Genomic DNA, 17810 nt, shown 5'->3' with positions numbered 1-17810 from the left:
AAAAGGTACAGCACCTAGAACTTCCTATAAATACCAGGGAGCATAGAAACCACAACACAACAGCAACTCACCAGGTCAAACCTCTGTCAGGGGGAGAAAAAAAAGTTCTTCATCAGATTGCACTTACTATTCTTTTCGAGGAATCTGATTTCTGCAAATTGCAATTCAAACTGACGTGATCCTCAGCTCCCAGAATAATATCCACATCGGTGCATAACTATCCTTTGGATTCCAAACTTAGTTGCAGCAGTTCTTCACTCAAAAGACGTACTAAAAAGACACACTACAAATGTGTGTTTTCTCTCTGTGCTATTTTTTGCTAGTCTGCTGTCACACTGGTGATGGGCTGTGCAGGCTCCAGGGTGAGGGGAGCAACGGAGGCAGGCAGGGGATGCGGTAAACAAGGAAGGCAAGGCAAGGAAGTGAGGCTGACAGTGGGACAGGGGAGCCGAGTGGGCCAGCAAGAGGGGCAGCAGGCAAGCGAGCTGAATTTCTGGTGCACGAGCGAACTGGGCTCACAACTAGGGCTGAGTGATGTCTGGTTTTCAACATCGTGATATATCACCAGCTAAACATCTTGATATACCGATATATCACAAAGTCTGGAATAAGGATGGAACTATATAGAGACAAAGGGACATGGGTGGCGCTGTGGGTTAAATCACAGAGCCTAAGACTTGCCAATCAGAAGGTTGGCGGTTCGAATCCCCACGACGGGGTGAGTTCCCATTGCTTGGTCCCTGCTCCTGCCAACCTAGCAGTTCAAAAGCATGTCAAAGTGCAAGTAGATAAATAGGTACCACTCCGGCAGGAAGGTAAACGGAAGCTGTACACCTGCTCCCTCGGGCAATAAAGCGAGATGAGCGCTGCAACCCCAGAGTCGGCCACAACTGGACCTAATGGTCAGGGGTCCCTTTACCTTTACCTTATGTAGAGACAAACAGTAGGGTTGGGCGATATCTAATTTTCAACTTTGCAATAGGTCACCAACTAAACACCACAATATACTGATATACTGTATCACCATGTCTGAACGCCAAAACGCCCCAAACACCGAAAACCCGGAATTAAGTGTTCCAGTTTTCGAACGTTTTTTGGAAGCCGAACGTCCAATGTGGCTGTCGGCTATTGTTTCCAGGGCGCCTGCACTAATCAGAAGCTGTGCCTTGGTTTTCGAAGATTTTGGAAGTCAAATGGATTTCCGGAATGGATTAAGTTTGAGAACCAAGGTACCATTGCATTCGGCGCTTATGTTTTTGCTATTTATTTATTTTTTGCTTTTTTGGTTAATTTGTTTTTGTGGCTATGTGGAACCCAGTTCAGCTACTGATTGATTGATTGATTGATTGTGTGACTGTGGAAATGGATAAAAGCCCCCCATCCAAACAATGACTATCATCAGTGCAGATAAGAAAAAACATTAATTTTAATTTACGGTATATCATCTACAATATGGTCTTATTTATATGATAATACAGTACATTGATTATTGCTTTCATTTTATGGATCAATGGTCTAGTTAGATAGTAAAATTCATGTTAAATTGCTGTTTTAGGGGTTGTTTTTAAAAGTCTAGAACGGATTAATGCATTTTGCATTACTTTCTATGGGAAAGCACACCTTGGTTTTGGAACACTTTGGTTTTGGAACAGACTTCCTGAAACGGATTAAGTTTGAGAACCAAGGTACCACTGTGGAGGCAAACAGCATAATGTCGTGGCAACTACTACTACTATTTCAGAATCTAAAACTGGGACATTTTTACTTACTTTTAACATAGGGTTACAACTGTTATTTTATAGTACAGAGCAACAGCGGCAGCAGAAATAACGAGAGAAGCGATAACCGGCTTCACAGTTTCCCCCCATCACATTTTTTTATATAGCACACACACACATTGTGATTTGCGATATATTGCCATGTCAGAAACCGTTATCACGATGTGGATTTCAAACTGATTTCGGCTATACAGTAACAGCAACTGGTTCGAGTTCCTACCCTCCGGAGCAGGAGAAAACAAGCTTGCTCCCTCTTCCATGTGACAGTCCTTGAGATATTTGAAGATGGCTATCATATCCCCTCTCAGTCTCATCTTTCCAAGGCTAAACATACCCAGCAACCTCGTCTGCTTGTGGGATTTCCATAGACATCTGGTCGGCCACGGTGAGAACCGGGTGGTGGACAGGATTGTCTAATCCAGCAGAGCCCTTCCTATGTTCTTACGAATGAGCAGATGTGAAACTGACTCAGACCAGAAATAGACTGGTCCCAAATGTCAACACATGAAAAGCATTCTTCCCAACCTCACCCCGATCCTGAACCCACTGCAGTCAGAACATTAGTTTTTTGAGCTGGGTACACCAGTCAGTGTGGTGGCATCTCCCCTACATCATGTTTTGCCTGGTGCAGACAAGCTGTGTGGTTCTGAGGTGGCCGGGCACCGCATCCTGCCTCTGCCAGGTGGCTGACTCCCAATATTCTCCTTTAAGCAAGTCGGAAGCAGTGAATAATAATAATAATAATAATTATTATTATTATTATTATTATTATTATTATTATTTCTTATTTAGACCCCGCCCATCTGGCTGGGCTTTTTCATCCACTCTGGGCAGCTTTCAATAAAATATTAAAATACAGTAATGCATCAAACATTAAAAGCTTCCCTAATCAGGGCTGCCTTCAGATGTCTTCTAAAAGTCTGACCTTTGGCAACTTTCTTCTTCCTGTAAGGCTGGCATCTTGACCAAATGTCCCTTCAGTCCAATGACTTCCCCACCCTTTCCATGAAGCCACTAGCTCCCCCTGCCTTTCTAAAACCAAGCACAGGTACATAAAACAGTCTTCCTTTGCCCCTTCCTGCCTTCTTGTCCTGCCCCCTTCCTCTGCTCTCTCCTTATGAAAAAGCTTACATTGTAAGCTCATTGGGGCAGGGACCTCTCCTCTTATTTATGTCATTTCACAACATTTATATACCGCTAGATTGTAATAAAACCTACAAGCTGTTTACAAAAAACAACAACCCCAAAACATTTAAATTATCAACAGGACGGTTGAAAACAGATATTTAAAAACACTCATTATTATTTTTTGAATGAACAGTAAGCAAAAAGAGAGAGAGGTTAAATGCATGTCTGCATGTTACATATCTGCATGAGGCTTGCCTAAACAAAAATGTTTTAAGCAGGTGCTGAAAAGTTCACAGTGAAGCCACCTGCCTGTTGTCAATTGGCAGGGAGTTCCAAAGTCTATTTGGTCACCATGTTTAAAGATCAGTTTCTTACCAGTGCAGGGGAACTATTATGGGGCACCTGTATTCAGTTATGAAAATATTTCTAAATCACTTTTCAGGGAACATTGCCATCACAAGACTCTTAAGCTCAGGGCTGTGAGTTCAAGTTCCAAGGTGGGCAAAATATTCCTGCATTGGACTTAGATGACCCTTGTGGTCCCTTCCAATTTTACAATTCTATGAATCTAAGGATGTTAATAAGAAGCAAATTGAAATAAAAATGCCTGAAGAGGTATTATAAAGAGCAAATAGAATAAGGACCCCACATAGGAGGCAACCAACATATTGCCTCAAATTGTGGTTCCTCGAGGGCCATCGTTCAGTGTCGAGCAACAAGGCCAAGAGGTAAATCACAAAATATATGACCAAACAATATCTGAGGCGCTCTGCGATAATCTTTTTAATGGAAGGAAAGGAGGTGTGTCTAGGGTCAAATAGGATCGATAGAAATGGATACAATTTATATTTTAATCAAAAGATTATTTCTATTACAATCTATGATAAAGATTATGGATCAAAATATTTTTTAAAAACCCTGATTTCCTAAATTGCTTTCTGTGAAGCATGGGTAGACAAACTAAGGCCCGGGGGCCGGATCCGGCCCCATCACCTTCTAAATCCAGCCCACGGACGGTCCGGGAATCAGCATGTTTATACATGAGTGGAATGTGTCCTTTTATTTAAAATGCATCTCGAGGTTATTTGTGGGGCATAAGAATTCGTTCACTTTTTTCCTTCAAAATATAGTCCAGCCCCCCACAAAGACTGAGGGACAGTGGACCGGTCCCCTGCTGAAGAAGTTTGCTGACCCCCTGGGCTAAAGGTTAGGTACTGAGACCCTGAGATAATAATAGCCTGGTTGGCAGACATACAGAAACACAGCATCACCTGAATTCCACCTGCAGTTGCCCACCAAAACCCAAACAACCGAGGCCTCTCTCACGGACACAGAGGCGTATATATTTCCAAACAGCTGGACTTGAAATACACACTTCCATGTCCTTGTCTCCCTCCTTAAATTCACACATATGCTCTTCACTTATGCCAACTGTTGGGGCAGGATTAGATAGCAGAGGGGGGCAGTCACAGGGTAACCCGTGAACTCTGTGCCACTACGCAGTGAATGCCGTGGCTGAATTTGACCTCCCTTCCCCACCTCCCATCCCAAGGAAGGAAGGGGGGAATATGATAAAGACTTCGGGGAGGTCAGGGAAGAAAACACAAAACTTCCCCCCAGGAAGGCTGCATTTAGTAGCCTTTGAGGATCTCCCAGTCTCGCCGTGGCAGACTTTCAAAGGTTACAGTGTACCACACGGAGATATTGAGTTACTCCAGTTTCTCAAGGCGGGTGGCACCTGACAGGACAGACTCTAGCTAGGAGAAGTGAGAGCCAGCTAGCTGGCTCTCAGCCCACCCTCAAACCACATTCAGGCAACGGCTACACAATTTTCTGCCTTGCCATTTTGTGAAACTGCTGGAGACCTTCTTATTTCGGCCAGCCTGCCCAGTTGCTTAGAAAGCTTTGTTATCAGAATTCTAAGGTCCCAAATATAGAGGAAGCGTCCGTAAATGTACAAGGCAAACACATATATAAGTATATAAACCACGTGTCTGAAATAATACGGGAGAGCAATCCTGGAGCCATTTTGACTCTCCCAAATTGACCTCAGATATTTCTCTGCAGTAAGGGAGGCAAATGGGGAAAGCCTCCCCATTGTCTTTTGCTTACAAATCCTGTCTTAAGGGCATTTTTGTGTATGAATAGGGTGAGCCCATGACCTGGATTCTGGAACTAAAGTATTAACCATCACAAAAGAATGGCCAGGCTGCCCAGGTAATGCAGTCAGTGACCATTAACAGATATTCTGGCAATCAGGATTTCTGCTGGAGAGCGCCTCCTTCTGTGATGTATGTGTGATGTTTTTCGGGGATGGTCTTGGGCTAAAGGTAAAGGGACCCCTGACCATTAGGTCCAGTCGTGGCCAACTCTGGGGTTGCGACGCTCATCTCGCTTTATTGGCCGAGGGAGCCGGCGTACAGCTTCCGGGTCATGTGGCCAGCATGACTAAGCTGCTTCTGGCAAACCAGAGCAGTGCACAGAAATGCTGTTTACCTTCCCGCCAGAGCAGTACCTATTTATCTACTTGCACTTTGACGTGCTTTCGAACTGCTAGGTTGGCAGGAGCAGGGACTGAGGAACCCCGTCGCGAGGATTCGAACCGCCGGCCTTCTGATCGACAAGTCCTAGGCTCTGTGGTTTAACCCACAGCGCCACCCGCGTCCTGGTCTTGGGCTACAAGGGGGCAATTTCAAAAGTCTATATAAGGGCTTGTGCACCATTGTTCTGGGTTGTCTCCTCCATCCTGCATGTGGTGAGCGAGGACCTTTAATAAAGATCAAGCTTACTAGCCACTTTGCTTCTCAATATACTCTGGTTAGCCTCTGTTTTTTTCTCCCACTGATAGGGAATCCACTTAAGGACTCTATACAGGCTCTTCGATAAGGGAAAAGGAGCAGTTTTTTCTTATAACAGTTTGCATGAGTTTTAATTTGTTTTAGTCTCTCCTATTGCAGTTTTTACTTTTTGTATGTCTTGGATTTTGACTGTATATATTTTTTTAGTGATTATATTACCATTTTGTCTTTTTTTGCAAACAACTCCACTCCCCCAATATCAATGAGAGGAGTGAGCCAGATGTAAATTGCACTGTGTAAGTTTGTGTTAACTCTTTATTAGCAAAAACAGGAGTGTCAAGCCTAATGAGCACAGCAACTCATTTTCAGCAGGTCTGGCCCTCATGAAGCGGTTGCAGGAACAGAAGGTCTCCACTTTCCCTAAGTGCCTTCCTCTCCAGGGTTTTCCCCAAGACTGCGCCAACATGGAGCTAACTTATTTTCATGCCTTTTCTGTTTTTGGCAGACCTGGGAGAAGGGAGCTTGTCACAGCAGGAGAGGGAGACACCTGTGAATCTTCACAAGCCTGACTCCTCTCTGCCTCCTGGCCTCCCTCCTCTCCTGCTTCAGCTTCTGCCTCTGAGTCTGGACTCCTCTCTGCCACAGACTCTCCCAGCTCACTGAGGTGGAATCTACACACATATTTAAAAAATGCTGTGAAACTGCTTTTTTAAAAAAACGTTTTGAAAAAGATATTGAATTTGCCATAGCTCACTGTCGCCATCTTGTGTCACGTTTGTATATTGCACTTAAAACATTTTATTTTCAGCTGTATAGCTGAGTCCTAAGCCTTGTTATCTCTTCAGCTTCCAACACCTCCTTGTCCCAGTCTGTTCCCTCTGACTACTCATGGTCATCCCACCACACTCCCCTGGACTCTGGGCCTTCTTCATCCCACTGTTCCTCTGCAACGAACCTGTCAGTGGCATTCAATTTCATGAAGTAAATAAGTAAGTGTGGAGGCAGAGGGGCCGCTGTGAGTCTATAAATGGTGGCTGAAGAGAACTCTATGGGGAAACTGACACACAGAGAGACCCTCCTTTCCCCTGTCAGGCTTTCCCTTAACCCTCCTGCTTCCAAGTCATTTACTATAGACATGTTCCCTCCTTTACCTTCCTGTTCCCTCCCTCACCCCTACCTTTAGACCATGGGTAGGCAAACTAAGGCCCGGGGGCCAGATCAGGCCCAATCGCTTTAATCTAGCCCACGGACGGTCTGGGAATCAGCATGTTTTTGCATGAGTAGAATGTCTCTGGGTTATTTGTGGGGCCTGCCTGGTGTTTTTACAGGAGTAGAATGTGTGCTTTTATTTAAAATGCATCTCTGGGTTATTTGTGGGGCATAGGAATTTGTTCATTATTTTTATTTATTTTATTATTTATAGTCCTGCCCCCCACAAGCTGTGAGGGACAGTGGACCGTCCCCCTGCTGAAAAAGTTTGCTGACCCCTGGTTTAGACTTTGGGAAGTAGGCAATGAAGACCGCGTGATGATGACTGACTAGTGCAAATATAGTATAGAGAGATAAGTAATGAGGCTCACACCTGAGCTTCAGTAATAGAAATAGAACACCAGAACGAAGGAGGATAATAAAAACAGACCTCAATAAAACAGCTCAGGCTGCAATTCACTTCAGATTGCATCAACTCCAAACTGCTAGCAAAATTAAACTTTATTATCTTCTTATTCACAATACAGTGATTCCAGAACCTTGCAAAGCAGACATATGTCTGCCAGCCTGCAAAACACTTACCCAGGAATAAACTGCATTGACCTCATAGGGTCTACTATTGAGTAGAGATGGAAGAGAAATCAATTGTAAATGGATTTATACACATATTCCATCTCAGCCAAGCCTTGTCCACATCAAACCATCTTTTGCATCATCTGTCTGCTTATATCCAAGCAGCCCATGAATAGGACGCACATAATACACATGGAAGAGTCACACCCATTCTGCCCTGTATTTCTACATCATGATTTTATAAGCAATAAAATACCAAACTGTATTTTTATACAGTTATGTGCATTGTTGTAAGTACCTGTTCATCTACTGGTTACTTTAGGAAACCTGGAATCTATATTCATATGTGTATAATATCACAGATAATAATGCATATCATATGCAAGAATAGTTCATATTTTTAGCAGAACCAGGGGTTGGGGGAATAACTTGCTTGTCAGCGAGATCAAGGAGCGAAATGAGAATTTTAAGAAAATCTGTGCAGTGAAGCTCAGCACTGAGATGTTCAAACAAAATGCATCCCTACTTCTGAGCAGACATGGGTGGGAAGGCACTCCCCAAAGTCCTTTCAGCTTTCCTCCTTGTTCCTCTCTCCAGATGAGCATGCTTTTCCTAAGTGTTCTCCAATTCACTATTTTGGCAGCCTTAACAACAACCCTGTAAGGTAGACTGGCTCTATTAGCCGACATATTCCAGACTACAAGCGGAATTTACGGCAAGAGGCAGTGACTTGCTTTAGCTGAGATTAGAACCTGTGGCTACAGGCGCAAAACTCATACAGGGTGATAAACCCAGGCTTAGCCAGGAGGTCATTCCTGGGAAAGCCAAATTTGGGCCCCTTCCCAATTGCCCTGGGTCCTTGTGCCCCAAATGTTCAAGAAAACATGGTGATTATTTGATCCTCCTAGACTGGGGTGCTGTCAGGGCAGGACTTGGGGCACATAGCCAGAGTCTCATTTGGCTGAATGAACAGGAGGCTCCCCAAATGTAACAGGACTGGCTTTCTCACCACATCTTGAAGCCTCGTGCCCCAGAGAGAAGCAGAGAACGGTCACCAACCACCAGACCAAGTTTAAGAGAAGCCCATTTCCTAGCCACTGGCCTTCCTTCCAAAGTTAGAGAAGCGCCCTCATCACATCCAGCATAGCCCACCTGCCAGCCAAACAAGAATAACTCATTCAAGTTCCCACCCCTGTTTGTTGGGCGAGCTTCCTGTGCCTCCAACAGCTGCGGGGCACAAAAAGCAAAACAGCAGAGGAACCTTCCCCAAGCATGACATCTTCTGACCGAAAAAAGCAACCCCTCTGCAGGATCTCCCTGCTTGTTGTTATGCAACCATCCATAGCCCAAGTTGGGGGGGGGGGAAGAAGTTGGCAACCCGGACCTCCCTTCAAAAGCTAGAAAGAGATGTAAACAAATGAGAGCTGCAACAAAATGTTGTCGTATAGGATGCCCTGCGCAGGTTTCCAGCCAGCCATGCCATTTTCCAGGTTACTCCATTCCTTCTCCTCCCCTCTGGGTTTCTCTCCAACAGTCCATGCCTACTGAGCATGCTAAGTTCCCAGTGGGCTGTTCAGTGCCCCCTCTCCAATTAGGACTTCTTCCCCCTTCTAAAACAAGATTTTTGTACAGTAATTCCGCAAAACCTGAGCCTGCTGCCCTAATTCTGAGTGGTGCTGTTTTTACATTTAAAAAAGGATTCATACTCTTGAGAATAAGTCCATTGCCTGTATATAGATGATTAGAAATCACCCCATGGGGGCTGTGTGATGACAACATTACGTTTTTATGTATATAGGGAGATGCATGGAAATGTAGGGCAAAGGTGTTGTGCAGAGCAAGGCTTCAGAGCCCCAGATCTGCTTTATTTTATCTCTTTTACCACAGAGTCTTTGAGGTAGATGGGGCAGCGGACCTGGGGTTGAGTTGGTGTCTTCCTAAAGCTGTAGAGTGAAGTGAAGCTCTTTGGCAGAGGTCAAATTCAAACTCAAGTCGTAATTTAGTTTGCAAACCGGGGGCTCACAAAACTCAGCTATCAAATACTGGCAACATTCTCTCTCTCTCTCTCTCTCTCTCTCTCTCTCTCTCTCTCTCTCCCCCCTCTCTCTCTATATATATAAAAGAATGTGCAGGATCCCACCTTTCCCTTGTTGACAGACTTACCAACTTTTTTTTTTTACCAACCTCTGCTCTTGTGCAGCTTGATCTGCAAACATTGACAATTGATTGATATTTGCCTCTGTGCTGTGAACAGCTTTGCCTGCTGGCTTCTGGAGAAGGAGAGGCTGCTAAAGGCACAACAAAGATTTGCCGCTGAGTAATCGCAACTATCTCCCAAACCGAGCAGCTGCTATCCTACTGGATTTTGTTTTAGGAAATCTCAAGTTTAAATCTCTGCCAGTCCTGGCATGTGATGGGTGAATTCAGGCTGCCTATAATGATAATAATAATTTATTACTCTGAGCTTAACCTACCTGACAAGGGTACTGTAAGATTAAAGTTCCAGGGCCCTTGCAAGACGGTTATTTTCAGGTGAGATCCAATCACATACCAGCTTATTTACGCTGCACAATTCTAGTCTTGTGTGACCAGCCTCCTTCCCCAAAAGTTCAGACCTTTAGCAATAAGACGAGTGATGAGAAAAGGCAGTGGAACGTGTGGGGTGAAGTAATTTAATTCCCCCCCTCCCCATTATAATTTTTTATTGAATTTCCATTTTTTTACTAATTAACCTCAGATTAAATAGTTACATTGTTTCAAGTCTTGACGTCCCACCCACACTTCCACAGTCTTTTCATTCAAACTCTTTTCTACTGCGTTATAGATCAAATTCTCGTGTGTTACCAAAATCCCTCTAATACTTTATCATTTTTGTTTCGCTGCTCCTATCTCGAATCCTGCCCGCGATTTTGTTTCATGCTTTTCCAAATAGTCCAAAAAAGGCCTCCATTGTTCTATAAAAAGTTCATTGTTTTGATCTCTTAATATTGCCGTCAGCTTTGCCATTTCTGCATACTCCATAGCTTTCAAAAAACATCCCAAACACCTGCTTGGTTCAACACTGCATACCGTTCCCGCAAACAAATCATAATGAAGGTTCAATAAATTAACCAGTGCCATTTAATCTCCTGGCAAACAAGTCAGAATGAATATTGAGCAAACAGACCATGTAGACACATCCTTGGAATGATATTTTAACCCCTGCATCTTAATAACGTTGCTAGAAAAGCAAACGTTCAGTTTTAAAAGGCAATGGGCTTTAGGACTGGCCTAAGGCATTTTGCTGGCATCTTTCCTGTTAGAAGAAGCTGTCCATCTGTCTCAGAGTTATCTACAGCAGTGTTCTTTGATCTAGGGTCCTGAGATGCTGTTGGACTACAGCTCCCAGCATCCATCACCATTGGTTAAGATGACTGGGGGTGATGGGAGTTGTAGTCCAAGAACACATGAAGACCCAAGGCTGAAGAGCACTGGTCTACACCAAGGGTAGACAACACAGTAGCTTCCAGATATTGTGGACTCCCACCAGACAGCCACAGGCAGCATGGCCAGTGGTCAAGGATAATGGGAACTGTAGTCCAATAGCATCTGGAGGGCCACAGCTTCCCCATCCCTGGTGTAGACGATACTGAGCCAGAAAGACCAATGGTTTGATGTGCTAACTTCTTCTGCTTGCTCCTCCAGAGGACAGCAGAAAAAGAAGAAGAGTTTGGATTTGATATCCCGCTTTATCACTACCCGAAGGAGTCTCAAAGCGGCTCACAATCTCCTTTCCCTTCCTCCCCCACAACAAACACTCTGTGAGGTGAGTGGGGCTGAGAGACTTCAGAGAAGTGTGACTGGCCCAAGGTCACCCAGCAGCTGCATGTGGAGGAGCGGGGATTCGAACCTGGTTCACCAGATTACGAGTCCACTGCTCCGAACCACTACACCACACGGGCTCTCTATACAGTGCCTTGTATAAGGGAAAAGATCTTTCAGAGTTCACGGTAAAGTGGCCATGGGCTTAGAAAGGTAGCGTGGCTTGTTTTGCAGCTGGATTGGTGAGCCTTGGGTTCAAATCCCCACGCAGCTCTGAAGAAGACTGGGTGATCTTGGACCAATTCCTTGGGCAGCTTCTTCCCTCCATCGCTCAGGTATGGTATAGTAACAGTTCAGGCTGGAACCTGGGTGAACATGAGGATGACTTTACCTGTAGCGATGCCCTGAGTTTCTCAGTGGATAGGCAAGACATGCGAGCACAATTATTAATAATTAGATAGAGGGGTTCCAACTTCCTGGGAGAGGCAAATATTAGTTCGGCATCCAGGCTGCAGATTTGCTGAAGTACCAGTGGGGATGGGGGAGCTATTTTTATAGGATTTGACAATACCGTTTTCCATGGACAATTCAAATCTGTGGGCTTTGGATCTATGAAGGTATGAGTGATGTTTCTGTGCCCAGATTTCCAGTCTGAGGAGCCTATTAGCTGCCCAACCTCCTGTGCACTCAGACTTTGGTTGTAAGAACTCCAACCCCCAACCTCTCGGTATGGACCATTTCCCTAAAAATTGTCATGTCTCAATATACACAGCATCTTAAAAAAATAAAAAAAAATAGGCAGCATCTTAAAAAGTAGGGACATCACCTTGCCAACAAAGGTCCATATAGTAAAAGCTATGGTTTTCCCAGTAGTGATGTATGGAAGTGAAAGCTGGACCATAAAGAAGGCTGATCGCCGAAGAATTGATGCTTTTGAATTCTGGTACTGGAGGAGACTCTTGAGAGTCCCATGGACTGCAAGAAGAACAAACCTCTCCATTCTGAAGGAAATGAACCCTGAGTGCTCACTGGAAGGACAGATCCTGAAGCTGAGGCTCCAATACTTTGGCCACCTCATGAGAAGAGAAGACTCCCTGGAAAAGACCCTGATGTTGGGAAAGATGGAGGGCACAAGGAGAAGGGGACGACAGAGGACGAGATGGTTGGACAGTGTTATCGAAGCTACCAGCATGAGTCTGACCAAACTGCGGGGGACAGTGGAAGACAGGAGTGCCTGGCATGCTCTGGTCCATGGGGTCATGAAGAGTCGGACACAACTAAATGACTAAACAACAACAACAATATGTGCTGGTAAATAAGCCGCCACAGATCTTTCTAAGAACAGGCGGCAAAAATAGATTCATCGCTTGCGCTGTTCTTACAAAGCGGGCGACTGCCATCGGAACAAAGGTTTCTAAAACACACACAGCCTCGCAGCTTTGCTGTGATCACACTCCTGCTGCTTTAACAGGTCTGAAATCGACACGCTTAGGTGCTACTCTGCCAGTACATTTCCCTCTAGGATTCTTGCTCCTCAAAGATGCCTGCTATTCTAGTCCGCCACACCATGCCAGCCAGCGAGACATTAAGGTGGTAATTGAAGGCACTTTCCAAATATAATACTCGGAGGGGAAATTATCATTGCCAGCTCTTGTAGAGAGATGTTGCTATTCCTGTAGCACAATGTCTTTTTAGATGTGTGATTTTGCTTTTCCTGATTAGCACTATAGTTTTCAGCTTGCCCGGTGGGGACAGGAATACATTGTCAGCTCATTGCTATCTGAGATTGACAGGAAGGTGGATAAGCAAGGAGGCAACCGATGGGGTGTGGGTTGCAAGATACACAGAGGAAGGTTTTGGGTTGTATTGCATGCTAGTCCTATCCATTGAAATTCATAGGCATAGCTGACTTAGGATCTGCTCTGTGTAGAACTTCACCAGCCCATCTATCTATCCATCCATCCATCTATCTATCCATTTATCTATCTATCTACCTATCTGTCTATCATCTATCTATCTATCTGGGTTTAGAGTACCAGTTGCAAAAGTTATTTCTCTTATTCTGGATGAATGATTCATGTATATTATGTAGGAAACTTCCTAGTTGTGTCATTGGAATTAGTAACACTTTCTTCTTTTCTTTTTTTTGAGTTGTAGGGAATTTTATTTATTTTTTATTTATAAAATTTTATAAATTTCTTATTAGCATTTCACATTTTTATACACTTTAACTCTAACCAATTCAAACATTAAATTACAAGGTTCTCTGAACCTTCAGACTCCCTCCCCTCCCAACCATAGGATCTTATATTTAAAGTTTAAGTTTTCTGCATCTCATGGTTTATCCAACTATTGTATGTCCCTAATCATCACAATCGATTTCACGTTAGAAATGCCATTACTATTAGTACAATTAGTAAGACTTTCTAGTTCAGCGGGGTCAGCCACTGGTGGCTGCTGAATTAAATCTGGCCCAGTTGGTAGACCATGAGACATTTAATCTCAAGGTTGTGGATTCGAATCATACGTTGGTGGGTTGGACTAGATGACCCTTGTGGTCCCTATCAACTCTACGTTTCTAAGACTCTTTCCTTGCTTTTAAAGACATAAGACAAGGCAGCTCATTACTCCAGAAGAAACGGGGTAGAGAGGGAGAAACATCTGCAGAAATGGAATCTTAAAACAGGTCATTTGGTGAGAGGATATCTAGCTTGATAGCCTCCTTCTCTTCTCAAAGAGTACTGCTCCTAAAAAAACCCTAGCTGAATTCTAACATGTTCTCACTGGGCTGTAACCAGCTAAGTTCTATGTTGAGCAGAATCATTGAAATTAATGGACCTGAAGGAGTCACACCCATTAATTTCAATAGGGCTTCTCTGGGTAGGGACAGCATCGAATAAAACCCATAATCATTTAACGTAGATGTGTTTGTTGCCTCTTCAACACCATTAATAAATGCATGTATGTATTTGCAGACTTAAAATGCATTCAGTATGAAAAATCAAATTACTTTCAAGGGATGCTTATAAAAACAAGGTGGTTTTTTTTAAACAAACCTCTCATTTAGTAGGAGGACTGATCACCTCCTCCCGAATACAGTATGGTTTTATTCAGTATATTATTGAGTTTGTTCTGAAACTCAATAAAAACTATTTTTTAAAAGAAAACCCTCACATTTAACGCAATCTTATGCATGTTTTAGCAAATGGAAGTCCCAATGTACTCAATGTTCATTCCTCAGAAGTGAGGTGCAACTCAGACAGAGGGGTGGGGTACAAATAATTATTATTATTATTATTATTATTATTATTATTATTATTATTATTATTACAGTTCTAATGGGGGATGGGGGGGTTGGTGTCAGCTAATAGAATCATAATCTTTGCCCTTTAAACACTTCCCCTCCCCCTTCATTCTCCAAATCTGTAAAAGTGGTTCAAGTGAGTTCAGAGAGGTGAACATTCAGGATGGTTAACAGATGCCAACAGCACAATCCTATGTACATATTAATATGTACACTATGTTCTATGGGGCTTACTCCCTAATAAGTGTGTCTTTTGAGCACTGTCACTTTTGCGATCTTGTGTGCGCAAAACACACACACACGCACACGCACGCGAGCTTTGGGAAAGTTTCAAAGCAGATCCAGAAACGCAGAGGTCACGATCACAGACATCGCAAAGGAGCTTGGAACAAAAAACACCCTGGTTTTGTTTTGTTTTTAAAGCAGTGCAGAGACTATAAAGGATTTACAGTGCAATCTTGTACACGCCTACTCATTCAGCTTGCTGGGACTTACTCAAAGATAAATGTCTATAGGGTTGCAATGTTTAACATGGTGTAAACTTTAGACGGTTAAAAACAGCAAGTGTTTTAAAGGGCTGTTGCAGTCCCCCAATTATTTTAGTGCAGAGCATATATCACCAATGTAAATGATCTCTCAGGCCAGAGGGCCAGAGGAGCATGGCTATGTGAAAACCTCTGGTGCTTTTTCCTTTTCCTTTTTCTACTTCCCCCCTTATTTTCCTGCACTCTTTTAATCTAGATCCTGCCTTACTCCAGATCTTCCCTCTTTTGGAATATTGAACTCTGCACTGTTTGGAGCGCCCTCCAAAATATTCACCTGTCTGTAAATTTAGAGCACCACGCCCTCTTAAAGCAGTTGCCTGGAGGTCTGTCTTTATCATCACCTTTACCCTTGCATTTGACAGGTAAGGTATTTTGTTTTGTGGGAAACACTTATTTCGTTGGATCCATACTGTCCGGTTTTGCTTCGACTGGATTAGTTCATTTTGGCTATGTTTGCAACATCCATTGAAAGCAAATTCCCTCCCACCCAAGAACCCCAGGAACAGCAGCCTGCTAAGGGTGGTGGTAATTGTACCTCTTAGGGGTAAACTACAGTTCCCAAGATTTGGGGGGAGGGCGTGTTTTCCATGTATGTAACACTGCCTTTATCACTGTTTACTTGTTTTTATAACTGCATGATGATATTATCAGAACGCACCCTGGAACATGATGGGGAAGGGCATTCAATAAATCCTACAAATAAAAATAATAATTGCTCTTCTTATTACTATTAGTTTAGTAGCTCGGTTCTTTGCAGGTTTACTCAGAAGCCCCCCTGTGCCTGAGTTGGGCTTCACCCCCTAGATAAGTGCCTGTTTCATGTGGCAATGGATCTGGCCTCAGCACAGGGGGCAAAAAGGTCAACCGCAGTTCATCAACGGACCACTGGCTGGTGGCCTCTACTGGATCACATGCCTAATATCTACAGGTTACTGGGATCCTGGCAAAGAACAGCAAACTGGTTAGGTCTCGGCCGGTTCCAGCAAGCCAATGACTTTTGCTACTTGAGCAAAGAGTATACACGCTGAGGATCATTCAACAGAGATTAGTTCTGATTTCTCTTGCAAGCAAGGCTGAGTCCTCTTGCTTATCTATTTAAAACACATCTGTACCCTGTGTGTGTGTGTGTGTAGTTAAAAACTAAAAGGCTGAACTGTGCTAGATTATCTCCAAAGGTCTCTTCTATCTCTCATGATTCTCTGACTCAAAGCCAGCCCACGCCGGTGCTATTTCACCTTTGAGGATTCCTCCGGTTCCCGGAAGCTGCTCCTTCCCTTCCATTCCTCGATTCTCTGCCTTCATTTCGTAGCTACAGATTGTGGCATGACTGAGTAATTCACTATGAGATGGCTCTTTTCAGTTCCTTCCGAAAAACTTGCTAGACCGATACGGCCCCCTGCAGCTCTGTACATATATTATACATTGGTATGCATCGATTTGCAACTGCCTCATCGCCCCGTTCATCACTTACCTCTCACTGCATGGATCCCACCAAATCCCAAAACCTTCCTGTAAGTCCCGAGAAAGTAGAGATCCTCCTTAGATCTTCCTTCTTTTCCCACAAGACTTGGGCTGTGCTGGCCCTCGGGTTGAGAATCCACCGCTCCATTTTAACCACAAGGGCAGAAATCTTTGGACACAAGCAGGGGGAGGGGAAAAAAGAAGAATATCCAACTTTCCCCCCACTCCTCTGGAGGAAAAAATATATATAGTTCCTCTTTTTCTAAAAGAAAACAAAAAAAAAACTAATGCCCAGGAACATCCAATACAAGTGAATTTAATGTCAAACCCTTCTATCCCATGGGAGCTGGCGACAGGCTGAAGTGGGGTTGGGGAAGGGACAGAGGATCCATTTTCCCCTCCCCACGAAAAAAATAAAAACAACAAGAAGTCTTCTTTTAGTTGTTCAGCTTAATCCCGGCTCAAATCTTGGCTGGCTTGCGCTTGGCGTGGTAGGAAGGTGCTGTCCTGACTCTCACTGTGGAGTTGTGGTCACTTTCTTCTCTTTTGCTGTGTGCTATTGGTGGCTTGGGCTATTTGATCTGGAGGGGGGGCGATGCTGCTGCAGTTCAGTGCAGTTGGCTTCCCAGCGAAGGCTCTCTCTCTCTCTCTCTCTCTCTCTCTCTCAGCAGAGCATGTAACACAGGCAACCAGCAGAAGAGAAAGAGAGAGCTGCTTTCCTTCCCACACTGCTCCACTCCCTCCTACTGCTTCGCTCAAGAACAGCAGCTACTGAATCTCTCTCTCTTATTAGCCACAAGTTCGGCTTCTGCATTTCCTCTTTGGCTACTTGGGCTGGAGCTTTTCCAGAGCCTTTTCCCTCCCCCCACCCCCAGATTATTTCACCCATAGCCACCATCGCCTTTGTTTCCCCCTCCCCACCTTCATCGCTGCATTCTCTCAGCAAGAAACCGCCATCGGCCACAGTCCTTTTGTGTGTGGGGGGGGGAATGTTTCGAAATGTCCAATTATTCCTGCTCCTCACGGTGAGAGAGAAGCTATGCAGTCCTTAAGCAGCTTCAAACACAATGAGATCGTTTTCCCATGCTGTGTTTTGAGTGGCTTTTTTCTTACATCGCTGTATATACTGGAGAGGTGGTGAGGATGCCTTCACACGATGTGCATTACCTGATTAGTTTTCCCACGCCAAACTCCTGTTCAGTGATGTTGTCCT

The 17810-nt window shown here is 44.1% G+C and overlaps 1 protein-coding gene across 4 annotated transcripts in view; it reads right to left on the bottom strand.

The window, feature by feature from the left end:
* LOC310831218 (ATP-sensitive inward rectifier potassium channel 12) overlaps positions 1-17318 on the bottom strand; it is a 46849-nt gene extending 29531 nt beyond the window's left edge. For 2 of the 4 annotated variants that reach the window (XM_083711654.1, XM_083711653.1), the window contains exon 1: positions 8496-8668. Coding sequence is in view for 1 of the 4 variants with exons in the window: in XM_083711653.1 (XP_083567779.1) it covers positions 8496-8500 (5 nt within the window). In the remaining 3 variants the exon portion in view is untranslated. Of the gene's footprint in view, positions 1-8495; positions 8669-16607 lie in introns of those variants that run through there. The other 2 variants (XM_083711656.1, XM_083711655.1) reach the window with 2 other exon arrangements.
* Between the last annotated feature and the right edge of the window lie 492 nt (positions 17319-17810).

Source organism: Podarcis gaigeae, assembly GCF_964106915.1.
Source record: "Podarcis gaigeae genome assembly, chromosome: 14".
NCBI classification, from domain to species: domain Eukaryota; kingdom Metazoa; phylum Chordata; class Lepidosauria; order Squamata; family Lacertidae; genus Podarcis; species Podarcis gaigeae.
This window is presented reverse-complemented; position numbering and strand designations above follow the sequence as displayed.